General features: G+C 40.9%; 2 protein-coding genes across 3 annotated transcripts in view; one reads left to right on the top strand and one right to left on the bottom strand.

Moving 5' to 3' along the window:
• The window catches only part of PDLIM1 (PDZ and LIM domain 1), a 75,217-nt gene extending 72,653 nt beyond the window's left edge, over positions 1 to 2,564 (top strand). For both annotated transcript variants that reach the window (XM_042458621.1, XM_042458622.1), the window contains one exon: positions 2,118 to 2,564. In XM_042458621.1, the coding sequence (XP_042314555.1) occupies positions 2,118 to 2,304 (187 nt within the window). In that variant the 3' untranslated portion in view covers positions 2,305 to 2,564. The remainder of the gene's footprint in view (positions 1 to 2,117) is intronic.
• Positions 2,565 to 7,009: 4,445 nt separating this feature from the next.
• LOC121926599 (lymphoid-specific helicase-like) overlaps positions 7,010 to 19,377 on the bottom strand; it is a 31,053-nt gene continuing 18,685 nt past the window's right edge. Inside the window, 6 exon segments of the mRNA XM_042459695.1 lie at positions 7,010 to 7,461; positions 12,742 to 12,818; positions 13,018 to 13,114; positions 18,436 to 18,456; positions 18,459 to 18,488; positions 18,491 to 18,593. Of these exon segments, the coding sequence (XP_042315629.1) occupies positions 7,367 to 7,461; positions 12,742 to 12,818; positions 13,018 to 13,114; positions 18,436 to 18,456; positions 18,459 to 18,488; positions 18,491 to 18,593 (423 nt within the window). The 3' untranslated portion in view covers positions 7,010 to 7,366.

Consider the following 19,377-nt stretch of genomic DNA (forward strand, 5'->3'; position numbering starts at 1 on the left):
GGGTAAAGTCAGAAAAGCTAAAGCGCACAATGAACTCAGGCTTGCTAGAGAGGTTAAACACACACACACACCCTGTGATGCCACTATCTAGAACTTGTTTTCTGCTGCTCCAGAGAACAGGACCCGGAACAATGGATGCAAGCTACAGGCAAAGAGCCTTCCACCTCAACATTAGGAGGCACTTTCTGACAGTAAGGGCTGTTTGACAGTGGAATACACTCCCTTGGAGTGTGCTGCAGTGTCCTCCTTTGAAGGTCTTTAAGCAGAGGCTGAAGGCCATCTGTTGGGTATTCTTTGACTGAGATTTCCTGCATGGCAGAGGGTTGGACTGGATGGCCCTTGTGGTCTCTTCCAACTCTACGATTCTATGCTTCTATGAACTTTTCTAGATGTAAAGCTGATTGGTCAGTAATTGCTCAGGACCCCTTTTTTGCCCTTTCTGAAGATGTGGAAAAGATTTGTCCACCAGCAATCTGCTGAAACTTCTCCTGCCCTCCATTCTCAAACGCTGAGATTACATCTGCCAATTTTGTTAATACTCTTGTATGTAGTTCATTCAGCCTTGAAAACTTGAATTCATTCAGATTAGCTGGGTATTCCTTCATTATCTCTTTACATATTCTTTACTACATGATTTATTCTATTCTCACCAGTTAGAACTGCTTTCTTTTTGGAATACTGGGGCAAGGACATTATTAAACAGGAGTTTCAGAATTAGCATTTCACCATCTTCTGAATCCAGTGGCTTTACCATGTCCTTGTTAATCCTTATTCTTTGAACACTGCCAACCCCCAACCCCACCCTGTTTTTTTTTTTAAATATTTTTTTTAACTTCTCTAGTAAGCCTGAAATTCATTCTGAATTTCTTGGGCCTTACACTCCTGGCAGCTTACAGACATTAAAACAGATATAGTTAAAATCTAATTAAAATGTCTGCAACAGTCTAAAAACATTTGTTGTGCATGTGGGAGAGAGTTCTACTGAACAGCCTCAGGATATGGAACTCCCTACTTAAGAAAACTAGACTGGGTACCTCAAATTCATTTATTACAGCACACAGCCAGCACAAGACTGGGTACCTCCTCACTATCCTTCTGCCAGCAGGTAAAAACTTTACATTCCGCTGCCTTTTCAGAACTACATGTCAATGATTTTTGTAGTGTGCGCCCTAATGTTTTATTATTTTTAAATGGATCCAGTGTGGTGTAGTGGTTTGAGCACTGGACCAAGACCTGGGAGAACCAGGGTTTGAATCGCCACTGAAAACCCCTCTGAACAAATCTTGTCAAGAAAACCCCATGGTAGAGTTTGCCATAAGGTGCTCTGAGAGCCTTTAGGGCTGAAGGGCAGACTTTAAATAAATAAATAGCCAGAAATTACTTGAAGGCACACAACAACAAATGTTTTTAGATTGTTACAGATATTTTAATTAGATTTTAACTACTGTATATACTCATGTATAGTTCTAGACATTTTAGTCAAAAAATTGACCCAAAAAATCAATCGACTTATCCATGGGGTCTTTACTGTACTTTAATTCTCATAAAAATAGAAACCATCCCCTGGTGAAATGCAAGAGTGTAATCTGTCCTGGAAGCAGTGGGCCCCACTCTGCTCTTTCATCCAACTATCCTTCAGTGTGAACACAAAGTTATACATCCTGTAATTCTGTAAATTATTTGGCATTGCTTTTCTTTGCTTAATCCTTCAGGTTGTTATATAACCCTAAATCTTATTCTCTTCAGGTTGTTATATAATCCTAAATCTTACTCTCGACTTATCCATGGGTCATACTAAAAGCCATCATTTTGGCCTAAAAACCTGCCCATGACTTATACATGAGATCGACTTATAGTTGAGTATATACAGTATATCTGTTTTAATATCTGTAAGCTGCCTTGAGTTCCAGTTCTGGGGAAAAGGTGTGATATAAAGGATTAAAATAATAAAGTACAGAGGTAGAAGTAGCACAGGTTATAGCTATGTTGGAATACCTCTTTGACATGAGACAGTGACCAGGAATGGTTAAAATTTTTGCTAGTTTTTCTACTTTTTTTAAAAAAAATGTAGGAAGGGATTTGTGAATGTGAGTGTATGTTTCCTGTTTTCTTCCCAGGGGTATATTTGTAAGGCTTCGGGAAAAGCATCTCCATCCTGAGTGCTATGTGTGCAGCGACTGTGGAATGAACCTTAAACAGAAAGGACACTTCTTTGTGGAGGATTGCATCTACTGTGAGAAGCATGCACGGGAAAGGGTCACTCCACCCGAAGGATATGAAGTGGTCACTGTCTTTCCAAAATGAATTCATGTGACAGCATGGATGTTTACCTGGAGCCAGCCTACTGCCTCCAAATTGTCCTTGCACTCACAAAGGCTCAGCAAGCCTTTTGCAACTGACATTTCTGTTGGCTACCACTAAATATCACTACTTCTCAGATATCAGCAATTTTAATAGTCAAGATCTGGGGGAGTGTTGGGCTTTCTATCTTTCTGAAAATAAATTTTGTCAGCCAAAATCATATGCCTTTTTCTTGTTCTAATAAAAGGGATTGATTCAAATCACTATTTCTCCTATTTGTGTTTGAATTCTTGCCTTGTCTGGTATTTACTCTCATATAGATGTAGGAATAGATAGCAATGTTCACATTATCCAGCAAAAAAGGCTCAATTTCTAAAGACAGAAATATGGAACACATACATGCAAAAGGGTTGGGTTTTGTTTGAGTTTTGCTATCTTGTTTGATATTGTGCCACATGGGTTTGGATGGTATGCATGATTTCTTTTAAAAAAACAACAAAATCAGTATTCTCCCTTCCAAACTGCAGTAGAATAAGCAGATGGGGCCAAATAGACAGGACAACCAATTAATAAGAGAATCTCCCATTTATTTAAAATTTGACTAACAGTTTGTTAATGCAGATGAGGTTGAAAATGGATACTTACATCCTGTTTTCCACTTCCCAAGCTGCTATTTTACCCCAGTTGGAAAATGTGTGTGAAATGTATAGACTTAAGACCCTGTATGGTTACTTTAAAAAAACTATGAATAGGCTGCAGGTCAATGCTGCCTATTTTAAAAAGATATACATACTTAATTCAACATATGTCACCCCTTCCTACTCAGCTACCACTCAACTATCAGAATGAAAGTGAGAACAGCTGCTGTCAGAGATGCAGTGGGGCAGCAGCTTCATTCAAGGTTTTCTTTCTAAATAGTCCCCATGCAGCCCCTCCTTCCTTTGGAGGGATTTAGGAAACAAACTCACATCAGGTCATTCTGTTTGTCCATCTAGATTCTAGACCCACATTCACTATTCTGACTGGGAGCCCTTCTCTAGCTGTGAATCTTTTCAATCATTTCCTGATTATATTTTTATGAACTGGGAATGCTTGAGACTGTACCTGGGACTTCTTGAACAGAAATCATATGCTGACAAAATTGAGCAACAGAACACTTGGAAGGTGATGATCTGCTTTAGCTGTGATCTAAATAATGAAGTTTAATGGAAGGAGGAGGAATTGACATTGGCATTATGCACCATTAGGGATGTGGGGAAAATAGCGTAGGCAAATTGTCTGCATATGTCAGGAGGCAACTGATCATGCCAGTTTTCCCTACTAGAACAATGATTATCTCTTTATCCTCCCCATCTCATGTTCTCTGCCTCATCTAAATACTGTTCAAAAGCTTGCATGGCTGGCATCCATCGTTTTTTGTGGGTTTTTCGGGCTATGTGGCCATGTTCTAGAAGAGTTTCTTTTTGACGTTTTGCCAGCATCTGTGGCTAGCATCTTCAGAAAATGCTTGCCTGGAAAGTAGTCGGGTATATATATATACTGTGTGACCTGGGAAGGAGTGATTTGCATGTGTATTGTTCTGTTGCTAATGGCAGGCCTCAGGGTGGGAGGGTATGCAAAAGAGGATTAATGTCTGCTTGATTTGTGCTCATTGTCTGCTGGGAAACCCCTGGCCCTGGGAGATTTTTCATTTGCATTTGTTGAGTCTTCTTCTTCCTATTTCCTTTTTGCTGTGAGAAATTGTGGTATGGTATCTGTGTCTCTGCAGCGTAGCAGGAAAGTTAGCGAGCAGAGTAGATGTGCTTTCCTGGTCTGGAGTTTTTCCAGTCTCTGGATGTCTTGGAATAGTTTCTCCCCATAGAGATTTCCAATGTGAAGTCTAAAGCTTTCATGGCCAGCATCCATAGTTTCTGGTGAAACGTCAGGAAGAAATCCTTCTAGAACATGGCCACATAGCCCGATAAACCCCCCAAAAAGTATAAATACTGTTCTTTATTCTCTCTGACCCTCCCCTTGTAAATAAACATCCTTTGCCTTTCAACCCCTCTTGGTTTAAATATGTCACCTCCCTCTTTCCTTCATTCCCCTTACCCCCTATTTTCCCTTGTAGCTGAAATTAAAAAGATTTTTTATGATAGAATATGGGCAGGTTTCTTACCTGTAACGGTATTTCTTCTAGTGGTCATCTGCAAATTCACACAAATGGGTTGCACAGTTAGCTTCGGAACCTTCTTGGAGATATTAAAGGCGTTTTGGCGGTAGCCCCACCCACTCTCCAACTGCCTTTATTAGTCGGTTCCCCGCCTAAACCCTCAATTCCATGGACTCCGAGTAGCAGCAGTCCAGGACTGAAGGAGAGGCAGGGCACAACTGTGTGGGGAGGATGGGCGGGATTTGTGTGAATTCGCAGATGACCACTAGAAGAAATACTGTTACAGGTAAGCAACCGGCCCTTCTTCGTGGTCTCTGCGAATCACACAAATGGGTTAGACTAGCAAGCTTAGGTCAGTGGAGGTGGGAGTGCCATGCCACACAAGAAAGGCATATTGACCCCAAATAGAATCACGAGGTGAGAAACCAATCCCAAGGGCATGCAAACATGGGGACGAATAGTCCCACTGACATGACAACTCTACAGTCGTGTAGAAATACTGAGACATAGTGGAACAGTCACCAATGCAGGTGAAACATGCCCATTGGTAGAAAAACAGGCTTGCCAGCTAAACCATATGTTGCACAGACTATAGGTAAACTTTGATGGTCCATAATAAATGGCAGGTGTAAACAAAGGGCAGGTAAAAATTCGACAGCATTAGAATAGAACACAGGAGGCAACACGAACCCCAACACAACCATGCGAAGTTAGGGACACTTAAGTACACCCACTCAGGGCCCAAACAGAAATGCCAAAATAAAGCTGCTTTGGGTCACTTTGGAAGTATGCTTTTTAAATCACACACATATTAAGAGGCCAGAAGCTTAGGATTGGAGTGTGGCTTTGGCGTGTCTTCTGGCATCTTAGGACACATGCGTCATTTAGACAGCACACTTTGGTTCCTTTTAAATCAGAGTTCAACTATAGAAAATATATTAACCCATGGATAAGTCGACTCAGGTTTTTTGGGGACAACTTTTTGATTAAAATTTCTAGACTTATACATGAGTATATACAGTACTATCTTTGCATTGTTATTCTTGTGTGTGTTTGAGTGAGAATGTGCTTATGAATGAGGATTCCCCTTTTTTGTATCTTGAAACTGCCTCTGGAGTTTGCTGGGTTTGGAATCGTTATACAAAGGCTGAGACACTGGCTTTCCATTACTGGAGTTTTCTCATTGCTTCCCATTCAGCTAAATCAATTTCTCCATCAAGTACAATTTGTGGGTGCCTTATTGGGATCCCTGCAGTTTAAGTAACAGTATCTTTAAATGACCATTAATTTTGACCTTTTGACAGGGATTTATAACGTCTTATAGTATTTCATTACTAGCCCTAATGGCTTCTTAAAAAGCAGGGAAAAATCAATGAAAAGTACCAAAAAAGTAACTAGCAATATGAGTAATGCAAAAGCTATTGTGCTAAACACCATTGTTCATAATGGGAATTATTTATTTTTTAAACAAGTAACTTTCCTAGTATAGAAATAAATTAATTTTAAATGTAATATATTCAAATATGCTATTTTTATAAGCACACCATGTTATACATGACACATTTTATGTCTGTAAGTGAACAAAGTGACTTTGTATCAGTGAAGTAAATACTGCATTTAAAAAAAAATCCATCCAATTTCTGTTTCTACTTGGGATGTAATGGCTTCCATGTTTTCAGAAAAGGTATATCTTTTCTCTGGAGCACAACCCTTTTTGGGCCTGTGAACACACCTTTTTTCTCTATCCTTCAACATGTGTTTTGTGAATAACTAGTAAATAATGTTTAGTGCTTCTTTCATTATTTCTCATAGATGTTAAGTACATAGCTATCTTTCTCCAGACCTGCCAAGTGTCAGTTTCCAAAATTAAAATCCCATATATACCTGTGTATAAGTTGACCTCAAGTAAAAGTCAAGGGCAGGTTTTGTGGCTAACATTATGGATTTTGATATAACTTATGGATAAGTTGAGAGTAAAACTTACGGGCATGTAACAAAGGCTGTGAAGGACAAAGCAAAGGGAAACAATGCGAAAGAACACTACTATTTGCCCACCCAGGTACTCAAAAAGGCCAGAGGCAATGCCACAGCAGAGAGTAGGTACATACTTTAGGTTCTCCCATGATGGACCAAGCTTTCACCTTTCACCATTCTACTCATAGAAGGGGAGAGTTCCTATTTTGATAAGAGTTAAGGTTACACTGACCCATGAATAAGTCAGATGGGTCTTTTTTGACTAAAATTTGTAACTTATACATGAATATATATAGTAAATAGCAAAAGGACCCTGATACTTGTGTCTACCTTAATTAATCTCCTTGTCCTTTTCAACACATGTGTATGAGAAACTATCAGTCTCCTTCCTCTGCTATTGCTGATGAAACCAAAAATTATTTTTGGAAAAGGTTTCATGGCATGGAGGTATTCACACTTTCTAGTTGGGATCTACAATTTTCTGTAGTAGTCCAAGGAGACAGCTTAATCTGTGGGGTTGTAACTGTGCTTATAGGCAGCACATCAGGTATTCCTGTTGAGAAAAAGCACACATATTTCAAATCTAATAAAAACAGAATTTATTTAATAAGGTCGACAAAGACTCAAGTAACACAATTTAGATTTGTCAATAAGTATGCTGGGCATTCCTATTTGTCTATATAAAACTGTAATGAAGATGAAGAATTGTTTTCAAGTTATTTGTTAGACTCTCTACAGAGAACTGTACAAGCTATGAGCTATTGAAGTTTAAACATTGATCTAAAAAGTATCATTTATCAATATGTGGATCCAAAGGCCCTCTTTTTTTCCATGTGGAAATTTAGTAATCTTATATTCTCAAGTCTGTGGAAAAGTAACTCCTAAGACAGGGTTGACATAAAGATTTAGAGAGGCACAAGAGTGAAAACTGGCTGTATCTTAAAGCACATCTTCCGTACTGCCATCTTCAGTATTGTCTAATACGATGAACGTTCCCATTTTTTCTTTAAGTCTCTCAGAGCTTTTCATTTGGTCTAGAAGAAACAAAGAAAGGACAAGCAATTCAAAGCCAAAGTAAAAATCTACAGTTTCCATTAACCAACTATCTTCTTCTTAAAAACAGGTAGCATGGCAAAGAACGGAATGTTAGTACTTACCTGAGATATGTCCCTTTCCAGCAGAGAAGGTCGGAGCATCCTAACATTGGGTAGCTCTGGCTACAAGGCTCCTGTCAGGCAGGGAGAGAAAAACAAAGACCACGGGCCTGACTCCGCCTCTATGGGTGGAGCAACCCCTAGTCAATGATCAGCCAAGAACCATTTAGGTCTCACTATCATTTTTGATGTCTTGTCTTGACCAATCCATGAGACCATAGGTTTTTGACTTATTAATAAAGTATTTTAAACTGAAGCAAAGTACCCTAATATTGTCCACCGACATCAGCAGGCAGATACGATAGGGAGGATGCTCGGACCTTCTCTGCTGGAAAGGGACGTACAGTATCTCAGGTTCCATTGCCCAGCAGAGAAGGGGCCGAGTATCCTAACAATAGGATTTACAAAAGCAACCCCCCAATTTAGGGAGGGCCTGCTGGCGCAGAGGACAAGTCAGGGACAATCTGTTGTAGAACCCTACGGCCAAAAGCCGCCTCAGCTGACTGAAAGATGTCAAGCTTATCGTTCTTGACAAACGTGGAAAGGGACTTCCACATGGCTGCTCTGCAGATCTCGGCCAGAGGTGCATTAGTAGACAAAGCTGCTGAAATAGCTGCGCTTCTGGTGGAATGGGCAGTGATGCCTTCAGGGGGGCTAGGTCCAGGGCTCTGTAGCAGGCGATGATGCATTCTCCTGATCCATCTTGAGAGTGTGGAGAGCGAAACCTTTTGCCCTTGGATCTTGGTTGGAAGGAGACGAGAGAGCTTCTGACTTGCTGAAAGTCGCTGTCCTCTTCAGGTAAATTTTGATGGCTCTGATGCACGTCAAGAGTGTGCCAGATCTTTTCTAAATCTTAGTTGGTCACGACAGAAGGAGGGCAAGATGAATCTTGGAGACGAGTGGAAGATCGAATTCACCTTGGGAATGAAGGTTGGATTCTCCTGATCTATGTCGGTCCAGCTTAGCCATCGGCCTTGGAGTTTAGCTGTCCTTGTAGATGTTCGGCCTCTAAGGACAGCAGAGTGGCTTCTGACCAGGTCAGAAGAGTCTGGGTCTTGGCCATTAGGGACTGCGATCTTGTCCCGCCCTGACGGTTGATGTGGGCCTTGGCGGTAATATTTTCTGTCCGTATGAAGGCAGTTGTGGAGAACCAGCTGTTTGAAGGACTGGAGAGCCAGGCGAATCGCTCAAAGTTCTAGCCAGTTGATACTGTGGGACTGTTCTCCACTGCCCCTGGTCCGTCACCCAAATGGTGCGACCCCTTGAGACTGTCTGGGACGGGGTAGGCAACCTATGGCCCGTGGGCCGGATCCGGCCCGGCAAGGCCTTGGGACCGGCCCCAGCCCGGTCATACCGCCGAGGCCTTTGGCGCCCAAGTGGCCCCCCACTGGAAGGGGTAAGCACCTTCCCAGTTGCTGGAGAGACCAGGCGGCAAGCCCCCTGACGTGGGGTCTGGTGAGAGAGGCCAAACCAGCCCAGAAAAGGGGGGGAAACAGGGAGGCAAAGGGAGCGCCCCCCCAAACCGACACACCGCTGGGCCCCAGTGGTCGCAGGCCGCCGAGATCACCCTCCCCCCGGGAAACCCTGGCAAGACCCGGGGCTTCCTGGGCCAAGAAGGATCGGAATCAGCGCACTATCTTCGGTGGGGTGGGATTACTCACGTCCTCCCCTTCGACGGTCTCCAGTGCCAGCGGTGTAAGCTCTCCCTTCTCCAACCCTGACTGGGTCAGCTGGGAAGCCCTGGCCCCAGCAGCGGGCTGCAGGATAGCCCCCTCAGACTGCTGCGGCCGTGCTTCCACTCCCTGGCTGGTTGGCGCGGTTAAAGCTCAAGGCATGCATCCGGCAAAGCCTGGGCTGGCCCGGGCCGAGTGGAAGAGTGCTCACCCACTGACTTGGCCTCTTCCTCGCCCGCCGTGGGAGGGAGGAATGAAAAGGAAGGGAAAGAGTAGAAGAGAAAAGAAGGAGGGTTTTTTTAAAGGAAGGAAATAAAGAGAGAGGAAAGGAAGGGAGCCAGGCAAGTCTGGGGAGCTAAATCTGAGTTCAAAGCGTGGAAAGAAGGTTTTGGTTGAAAGCAACCAATGGCACATCCTACCAGCAGCTAGACAGGAAGGAGACTGAGGTTACTAGGTGTCGCTCCGCCCATAGAGGTGGGGTCAGGCCCCTGGTCTTTGTTTTCTTCTCCCTGCCTAACAGGAGCCTTGTAGGCAGAGCTACCCAATGTTAGGATGCTCAGCCCCTTCTCTGCTGGGGAAAAAAACAACCCCTGAAAGCCATCATGGAAAGTAGTTACAACAGGAAAGCTTCAGAGGCTACCCACATGAACTAGCATGGAGAGCGTCCGTGCACATAAGGACCAATCCTTTTCCTCTGACGCATCATTCTTCATCTAAACAACAGAGGGGGAAGGCTAGTATGCTCCTCTTCTTGCTTCACCTCCATGGAGCTATTGTTTCAATCATGACTGAATAATTTTAAATGTTAAGACTTCAAATTGGTTGGGCTACTTTCAGACTTGTCAGTGAGAAAACACTTGAAATAAAAGTCTAATTGGTCCTCTGACAAAAGGCAGGTGCAAAAAACAAACAACCCTGCATATACGTAATTACTGTACGCCCACGGTTCTCAAATGGTGGGACAGGGTAGGAACTAAATTCACTGCCCCACCTTCCTTCTCCTTTGCTCTTTCCAAAGAGAAAATCCATTGCCTGCTGGTGGTTCAGCTTTCCTTTTGCTCTTTCCAAAGGCAAAATCCCACAGCTGGTGGGGGTTCTATCTTCGGAAGGAACAAAGTAACCCTATCCTTTCCTTTTGTTCTTTCCTAAGGCACATACCTTACATCAAGTATAAACGTTGTGTTGAGTTCAGTATTGACTTTATTGAAATAAAAAAGTTCTAATCTGAATATTTCCTTATAAATTCCTTAATTATTTCCTTATAAAATGTTAAAATATGAATAAATCAGAATTGAAGACACACACCACCAACAAAAATACATAAATGTGTGAATGAAAATAGGCCTGCTAAAAAACAAAGCAAGTGGGAGCCCCCCTCCCCCAGACATGCACATGGAGGGAGAGTTTGAGAACCACTGCTGTACACCAAGGAGGAAAAAGGTATGCATAATTACTGTATATTAAACAGTAAAGCGACCTTCTTTTGCCTGTTAGAGCAAGAAAGTCATCTTTCAAAAGTAATAAGAAAAATTGAGAGCACTTTACTGGTGCAAAGAGCAATGGTTTCTAGATCCTTTCAAAGGTTACTTTTAAAGGGTATTTAAAAAATATTTTGACAGGAATTTTTCAAGTTTTATTACTTTCTCTTTATTATTTCTGTTTCTTTCCCTCAAAAAAGTAAAGGGAAGTACTGGAAAAACTAGTGCCTGCTGTCAGATTAAAAAAAGGTGCTCATGTTTAGTCAAAAGGCAAATCATGGAATCAGGCTATGCTGGATATGGTTACACTCACCCTGAAATCTCAGGCTTCTAACTTGGGTGTACTCCTGGACACATCCCTGAGTCTGGAGGCTCAGATTTCAGTTGTGATCAGAAGTACACTTGTTGAGTCAAAACCATTGTCTCTGCAACACCCAATTCCTGGAAAAGTCAGATTTGGCTACAGTGACATATGACTTGTCTTGTTTTCCCTTTGGCACTGACTGGTAAATCAACAATAATATTGTGTAAATCTCATTGATTTAACTCCAGCTGGGGTCAGCAACTGGATTTAGGGCACTGTTACTAGGGGCATCAATTAAACACTGCCATGCTCCTAAGAGACATGTTAAGGATGAAAGAAGATAAAACAGTCTGGCTGTTTTGAAAGGATGTGAGGTTGAGAGGAGGTGGATTGGGAAGAGTGGAAATGGGGTGTCATTTCAATAGGGGTGAAAGGGGGGAAGCCCAGGATGAGAGCAGTGTGAAAGGAGAAATGTGCATGCGTCATCCTCCTTATCCTCCTTCTGTCCTGGGCTTTCCCCCCCTCCCAACAGGAGAGGGAAAGAACCAAGTCCAGGACCAGAGAGGTTTGGAAGCATGTGAGCACTCCTCCTCTGTCCTGGACTTTTTCCCATATTCACAATTTTTTTCACATTTGCGAGGGTCTTGCACCCCTAACCCCTGTCAAGGGCAGAGTATATACCTAATCTATTCCAGTTCATGTTTTCTTCCACACTTGAAGAAATGGCCTATTGCTCCATTCCTCAAGCTGCCTGGCTTCCACTTTGATATGCAATGAAAAGGGGGAGGAAACAGCAACAAGTCAAAAATAATGGTACAAACACTCCAGGGCTGAATGAAATTATTTAAATTGTGTTGTTAAACAGTGGCTGTGTTTTAGAGTGAAACACTCATTCACAAGCTGAGATTCTTGAGAAACTCAACACCAAGTATGTGTTGTTTTGCTATCTTGCAACTTTTTCCTGCTACCTTGTGATAAAATCCTCTTGAATTCTTGATTCAAGAAGGAATGTTTTGATTACAGAAAAGCAGGAAAGTTCTACAGATATAGTGTGGAGTTTTTAAGTGTGTATTTATGACATGCCAATTACTTATAAGCAGCCCTGTACCTCTCATCCTAAGCAATTTTCTCAGTTTCTCCTTTTGAGCAGAATAATATTCTCAATATCCTAGTTAAAACATGATAGTTTTGTGTTATGAACTAATGATATATAAAAGTCTCTTTGGCTTATATATTTTACTGGAGAGGGGCTTGGGAAGGGATCAATTAGTATGTTATTGTATTTTTAAAGCATTTTTACTGTTGTAACCTGCCTGGATTCCTAGTGATTGGGTGGGCTATAAATAAATACATTGAGGATGAGGATGAGGATGATGATGACTGGAATGCTATTTCATGCTGTTGAAGTTTAAGAATTTTAATTTAATTCTCACTGGCTGAGAATTGCCACAACCTGGGTAACGTTCATCCTTACTTTTTGTGTTTGTGTGTTTATGTGCCTTCAAGTCAAAAACCGTAATTAAGGCTTGGTCTGCACCTCCTTTACAAATCAGAACTGGAGGGAGGAATTTTCCTCTAGCAACTGTTTGTCACAGGCAGAATTATTGGCTTAAACTAGTCTTCACACAGAGTTGACAATGACTAAAGAAACATAATTGAAGCAAACAGAAAAGACAAAGAAAAAAACCCCATCATCTTTACTTACTGATAAGGTCAGTTCTGTCTAACAGTAACTCTAAATCTTTGTCAGATATTACTTTTTCTCTTGATCCCATTATCTCTCTGCAAAAGGAATAACAGACAATTTAAAACATATTCTTAAACATATTAACTCAGATTGTCCCACTGAGTCCAAAAAGCTTTATTCTCTTTTCAGTTTCTTTAGTCATAAGATCCCCCCCGTACAAAATTCTCCCACACTATTCAATCATTACACTTTTCTTATATTAAATACTTTCTCACCACAACGACTGGATCATACCTGTCATAGTCGCGGGATTGTAGCAACTCCATTAATTCCTTAGGGTCTAAACAACTCTTTGCCTGGTTTTCTCCATATTTTCCACCTTTAAACTGATCTTGAAGATATTTAAGAAAAATATTTATGGTAGTGAGAACATTTACACTTGGTCAACACTTGTCTTAAAGTACAAAGTACTGGCCTCATAACACTGGTTCAATCCTTTTAATTTATAAAGACACCAATCTAGAAACATCTTGATGCAAATACACACAGAAGATCAAGACAGGTCATCTTATTCCCCCCCCCCCCCCCCCCCCCACACACAAAGGCATTCAATGCTGCACTAGCCACAAGACACCTGAAATACCACACTTGAGTTTCACATTTACAATTCATCTTTCCCTGTAATGTAGAAATAATGCAAACCAAACCCAACCTATGAGTAAGCTTTGGATTCAACCAAATCATGAAGCAAAGCAAACTGATTTGGAGAGACTGAGGAGCTGTCCAAATGGAAAATGGGCTTTTAATTCAAATCTTCCTAAATTAGTATAATCAGTAATTTAGATTTAGAGGGATCCAAATTTTCTTGTGCCTGCAAAAACAGACACTTTAATGAGATTCCTCAGAAGCACCAACTACCTTTCCAAATATCTTCCAGTTCCATCAAAAGATTGGAAGGTATCAACAGTTCCCTTTTTAAAACATTAAAACGTAAAGGTATGTGGTATGAAACCTCATGGTATGAAAAGATGTGCATCTATTTTAATAAAATTTGGCAGGTGCAATCACCTCACAATGGGTTATTAGGCCTGTATATATTATACAGTTCTACCAAAGAGAGAGAGAGAAAACTATTGCCATCATTTCTATGGCAGTCAATAGGAGGCACACAAACTTCAATTCAGCATTCAAATTTACTGGCCTCAGAATCTGTCCAGAGTAAATTGTTCTGTTTTGTAGATAACTGAATCAAGGTCCAAATTCAATCTGATGATGGCTGCACTGGAATTTCAACATCTATCTACACTGGTGCCTCAGGTTACGAAATTAATTCGTTCTGCCATTCCTTTCGTAACCCGAAAATTTCGTAACCCGAAAAGGCTTTCCATTAGCACTGGAAAGCCTATAGCTGCACTTTGCAGCATTTGAATTTCGCGCCGAAATGAATTTCGTAACCCGAAAAATATTTCGTAACCCGAAACAGTTTTTGCCAATCCAACTTTTTCGTATCCCAGAAATTTCGTAACCCGATCATTTCGTATCCCGAGGCACCAGTGTATCTATCTATCTATCTATCTATCTATCTATCTATCTATCATATTTCAAAGATGCTGTCTTTCCAGCACATAGTACTCTGAACATTTACGTTATACTGAAATGAAGTCTAGTTGTCCACAGGAATATATTATGTGACAGACAATAGCTATTCTTTCCTCCAGTGATGATGTGCTGCTCTACATGCAGCCTTTGCTCCATTTGAAGGGAGTGATTTGAAATGACAGATTTGAACTTTATAACCTTTCACAAGGAGACCACCAATGAGTTCTCTCCTGTCATGGTAAGGAATTTAAAAGTCCCAATCTTCTAAATTCCCAGTCTGTACCTCTCTTCTGAAAGTGGCAGAGTATTGTTTGCCAAGTGGTACAATGTACATGGCACTGCTACAAGGATGTGCTTCCCAGTGGTGTCCATAACAATGGTTGTTAAAGTTAACAAGCTGTTGCACACTACAGCAAAATTCTTTTCATAGGCATGCAAATACCTTCTCATAGGCATGAAGCCTTCCAGCTAAGGAGATGGCTAAAGTGTGAAGAAAAGGATTCATCTGCATCTCTTAGCCTCAAACAACTGAAGTTGTGTGGCAGATTCTCAGTTTTGAAAAGCCATTACTGGTGGCAATTTGGATTACACAAAAGTTTGAAATGGAGTGGGGGAACGCATACAACATTACATACAACATTATGAGCATGTTGGCAAAGTCAGTAGAAACCCAGCTTCTGGCCATCCTCATGCAGTTCTTCCCTTAGGACTTATAGAAAAACACAGGATTCAACAAAGCTACCCTTTTCAATGAAAGCTTTAAAACAGTGTATTAAAGTATCAATATAGATGTTTTATCATTCCAAGCTGAAAACTTATTGTAAGGCTTCTGGGGCTCCCTCAGCTTACTGCTTCTGCTGAGCTAGATGGGACAGGAGAGAGACCATCTATCTGATCTGCCATCACCCACTGATGTGATACCCCCTTCTAATAATTCCATTTTCCTATAGGGGAGACTATCCCCTCAGCTGTATTGTTCAAGGGAAGTAATAGTCCCACTCTATTCTGCTCTGATCAGGCCCCACCTGGAATACTGTGTCCAGTTCTGCACACCACAATTTAAAAAAGATTTGAGAAACTGGAGCATGTCCAAAGGAGGGCGACCAAAATGGGGAAGGGCCTGGAAACCATGTCCTATGAGGAACAACTTAGGGAGCTGGGGATATTTAGCCTGGAGAAGAGAAGATTAAGAGGTGATATGATAGCTGTTTAAATACTTGATGGGATGTCATATTGAGGAGGAAGCTAGCTTGTTTTCTGCTGCTAAGCTACAGGAAAAGAGATTCCACCTCAACATTAGGAGGAACTTCCTGACAGTAAGGGCTGTTCGACAGTGGAACAAACTCCCTCGGAGTGTAGTGGAATCTCCTTCCTTAGAGGTTTTTAAACAGAGGCTGGATGGCCATCTGTCAGGGATGCTTTGATTTAGATTTCCTGCATGGCAGGGGGTTGGACTGGATGGCCCTTGCAGTCTCTTCCAACTCTATGATTCTATGACACACTTATAAAGAAATTATTTATTAAATCAAAACACAAACAAACACCCATATCTTTAAACAGGGCTACCATATCACCTCTTAGCCTTCTCTTCTCTAAGCTAAACAAACCCAGCTCCCCAAGACACCCCTCATACAACATGGTTTCTAGACCTTTCACCATTTTTGTTGCCCTCTCTGCACACACTACAGCATGTCAACATCCTTTTTGAATTGTGGTGCCCATTATTACAGGTGAGGCCTGACCAAAGCAGAATAGAGTGGTACTAGTACTTCCCTTGATCTAAACAGTATACCTCTATTGGTGCAGCCTAGCATCGCAATGGCTTTTTCTCCTACATCCCTTTCACATGTACTGTTGACAAGCCAGGTATCCCCCATGCTATATCTATGCATTTCTTTTTTTTTCTCCTTAAATATAATACCTTACATTTCTCAGTGTTGAAATTCATTTTATTAGTTTTGGCCCAACTTTACAATCTATTACAATCATTTTGAATTTTGATCCTCTCCTCTGGGGTATTAGCTACTCTTAATTTGGTGTCATCTGCAAATTTGATAAGCATGACCTCTATTCCTTCATTCAAGTGATTGATAAAGATCACTTGATAAAGATGTTGAATAACACTGGGGCCAGGACACAACCCTGTGGTCACTTCTGTCCATGATGAAAAGGAGCCACTACTGAATACACTTTGCGCTTGGCTGCTCAACCAATTATAGATCCACCTAACATTGCACTGTCTAGCTCATATTTTACTAGCTTGTTTGCAAGAATATCGTGGGGGACCTTTTCAAAGGCCTTACTGAAATCAAGATATGCTCATCCTCAGCGTTCCATTAGTCTGGCATAACATGTTTCTCAGAAACCCATGTTGACATTTTGCGATTAAGCATTCCTTTCTAAATGCTTAGACTCTGTTTAATGAGCTGCTCTAGAATCTTTTCTGGTATTGATATCAGGCTAACTGGGTAGTAATTGTTTGGGTCCTCTCTTTAAAACTGGGGACAAAATCTGTCCTCTCCCAGTCTCCTGTTCTCCAGGAATTCTCAAAGATTATGGCTTATGGCTCTGAGATTACTTCTGCCAGTTCTTGGATGTCATTCACCTGGCCCTGGAGACTTGAATTCGTTTAGATTAACCAGGTATTCCTCTATTACCTCTTTACTTATTCTGTGCTGTATTTCCCCTACTGTTTAACTCAGTTGAAAGTTCTTTGGTCATCCATCCTGGCTTCTTGAGACAACTCCCTTTTTCCCTCTCATTGGAACTGTTTGAAATTGCACCTTCAATATTTTGCTTCTGAGGTACTCCCATCCATCCTGAACTCTTTTCTCTCTTACTATTCCTGATCACATTCAATATTTACCTAAATTTACTAAAAGCAACTTTCCTAAAGGCTAGAATGTGTGTCTGACTATGCTTAGCTTCTTCTTTCTGCTGTATAACAAACATTATTATATTCCCTCTTAAGACTTCCTCCACATTAATCTGTTCATCACTGTTGGTTAGGATCAGATTTAAAATAGCTGATCCCCTTGTTGCCTCTTCCACCTTCTGGACAGTGCAACTATTAACAAAGCAAGAGAAACTTACATTTTTGGCAGAGTCTAACTTCCAACAAATATCAGGATAACTGAAATCCCACATTACTTCTATATTTCTCTGTGGTCATCTGTTCCGAAAGGCATCATCCAAGTCCTTAGTTTGGCTGCCGTGTCTGTGCCGCTGACAATGACATTCCTGTTTCCCTCCCCTTTAATTTTTACCAATATGTTTCAACCTGGCTTCCAGGATTTAAGTCATGGATCTCCTCACAGGTGTAAAAATATAATGCTACTTCTCCTCCCTTCGTGTTTGATCTATTTTTCTGAAATAGGCTATACCCCTCTATTAGTACTTTCCAATCACGAGACTCATTCCACCAGGTTCCAGTGATGCCTATTATATCATAAGTCTCTCAGCAAACATTAAAATCTAGAAATAAGACATTTGAGAATGTTCTGTCCCAAAGTCAGTGTGGATTTTTCAAATCAGCTACTTCTATACTACAGGCTTAGATCAATCAGTTCAGCTGTTTTCTTCATATTCCCACCCCTTTCATCTAGTGAAAAGAATATCACCTTTAACAAAGGGGCACTGATTGCATTCCTATAATATATATATAACAGGAAATCACTGCATGCATTTGATAAAATTATATGTTGTTGGGTGCCTTCAAGTTGTTTGACTTATGGAACCATAAGGGACCCTATCACAGTTTTTTTTTCTGGGGCTGAGAATGTGTGACTTGTACAGGTCATGCAGTGGGGTTCCATGGCCAAACCGTGATCTGTAATACTCTACCATCCAATACTCAAACTAAGACATATGCAGGCTCTCAAAGTGCACTGCGGTCATGAAATAAATGACAACACAATAACAACAACCGTTAAGTTTTATGATTTTCAGAATTCTTGTTGTTTTGTTGCAACAGACATCACTCTAAAACAAGGTCACATCATATACTAGCAAATTGTACATGTTAAAAAACCCAACAATTACTCCTAATGGCTAAACCCTAATAAACAAAAACTCGCCAACATGGATTTACAATAAAAATAAAGTTTTACTAACTTTTGTGGATAATCAGCTTTTTAACTTTCTTTTGGCAGCAGCTCTCTCCACAATTTCTGATCAATAGTATTTGCAGTTACAAAGCGATACACAACCACTGGCTTTGTCTGACCAATTCTATGACATCGGTCTTGAGCTTGAAGGTCAGACTGTGGGTTCTGGGAAGAGAAGATGTGAAATGGACTGCAATAGTTTTATCATGGACTGCAAGCACTTTTTTTACTTTTTTACCAGACAATTTATCTGTTTCAGAAAAAGAGCTTTGGCTCCTTGTTCAACAAAGAACACAAAGAAATGGTCACCCAAGCAAACCTGTAAAGAGATCACCATTTGTTGTGGATCTTTCTGTACCAGTGGGTCCTTGTTATCTGCTGTAGTTTGGTTCCAGGACCCCACGTGAATAACAAAATCTGTGGATGCGCAAGTCCCATTAATACAATGGCATAGTAAAATGGTGTCCCTTATATAAGATGCAAAATCAGGGTTTGCATACGTATTGAGTTTTACACTTTTTATATTTTCAAGCTGTGGATACTTGAATCTAGGATAAAATACAGTCAACTGTATATGGCAATTATTATACAGAAGGTTCAATAATTCTCTTCTCTGTGTTAGGTGATTCAACCCCTGTGGTAAACCAACTATGAACAATCAAACCCTCTTACTTGGCAACTGTCCACTCAAGATAGCACTGCCTACATGGTAACAGCAATTATCCCAAGCATGGGGTTGTCCAAGCTCAGAGTGAGTTTTTAAAAGCCCGGAGAAATAACAGACAGAGCCTTAGATACATGAATTATGCTCTTTTGGGCCATCAGGACTGCAGAAAAGACCATAGAGCAGGATGGGGAAAACACCAGTCCCTAAAAACACGAATCATAATACATTCATTACAATTTGTTCCAAAGCTCTAAGTTAGGGGACAGGAATATAACAGATTAT

The sequence above is a fragment of the Sceloporus undulatus genome, chromosome 3 (genome assembly GCF_019175285.1).
Source record: "Sceloporus undulatus isolate JIND9_A2432 ecotype Alabama chromosome 3, SceUnd_v1.1, whole genome shotgun sequence".
NCBI classification, from domain to species: domain Eukaryota; kingdom Metazoa; phylum Chordata; class Lepidosauria; order Squamata; family Phrynosomatidae; genus Sceloporus; species Sceloporus undulatus.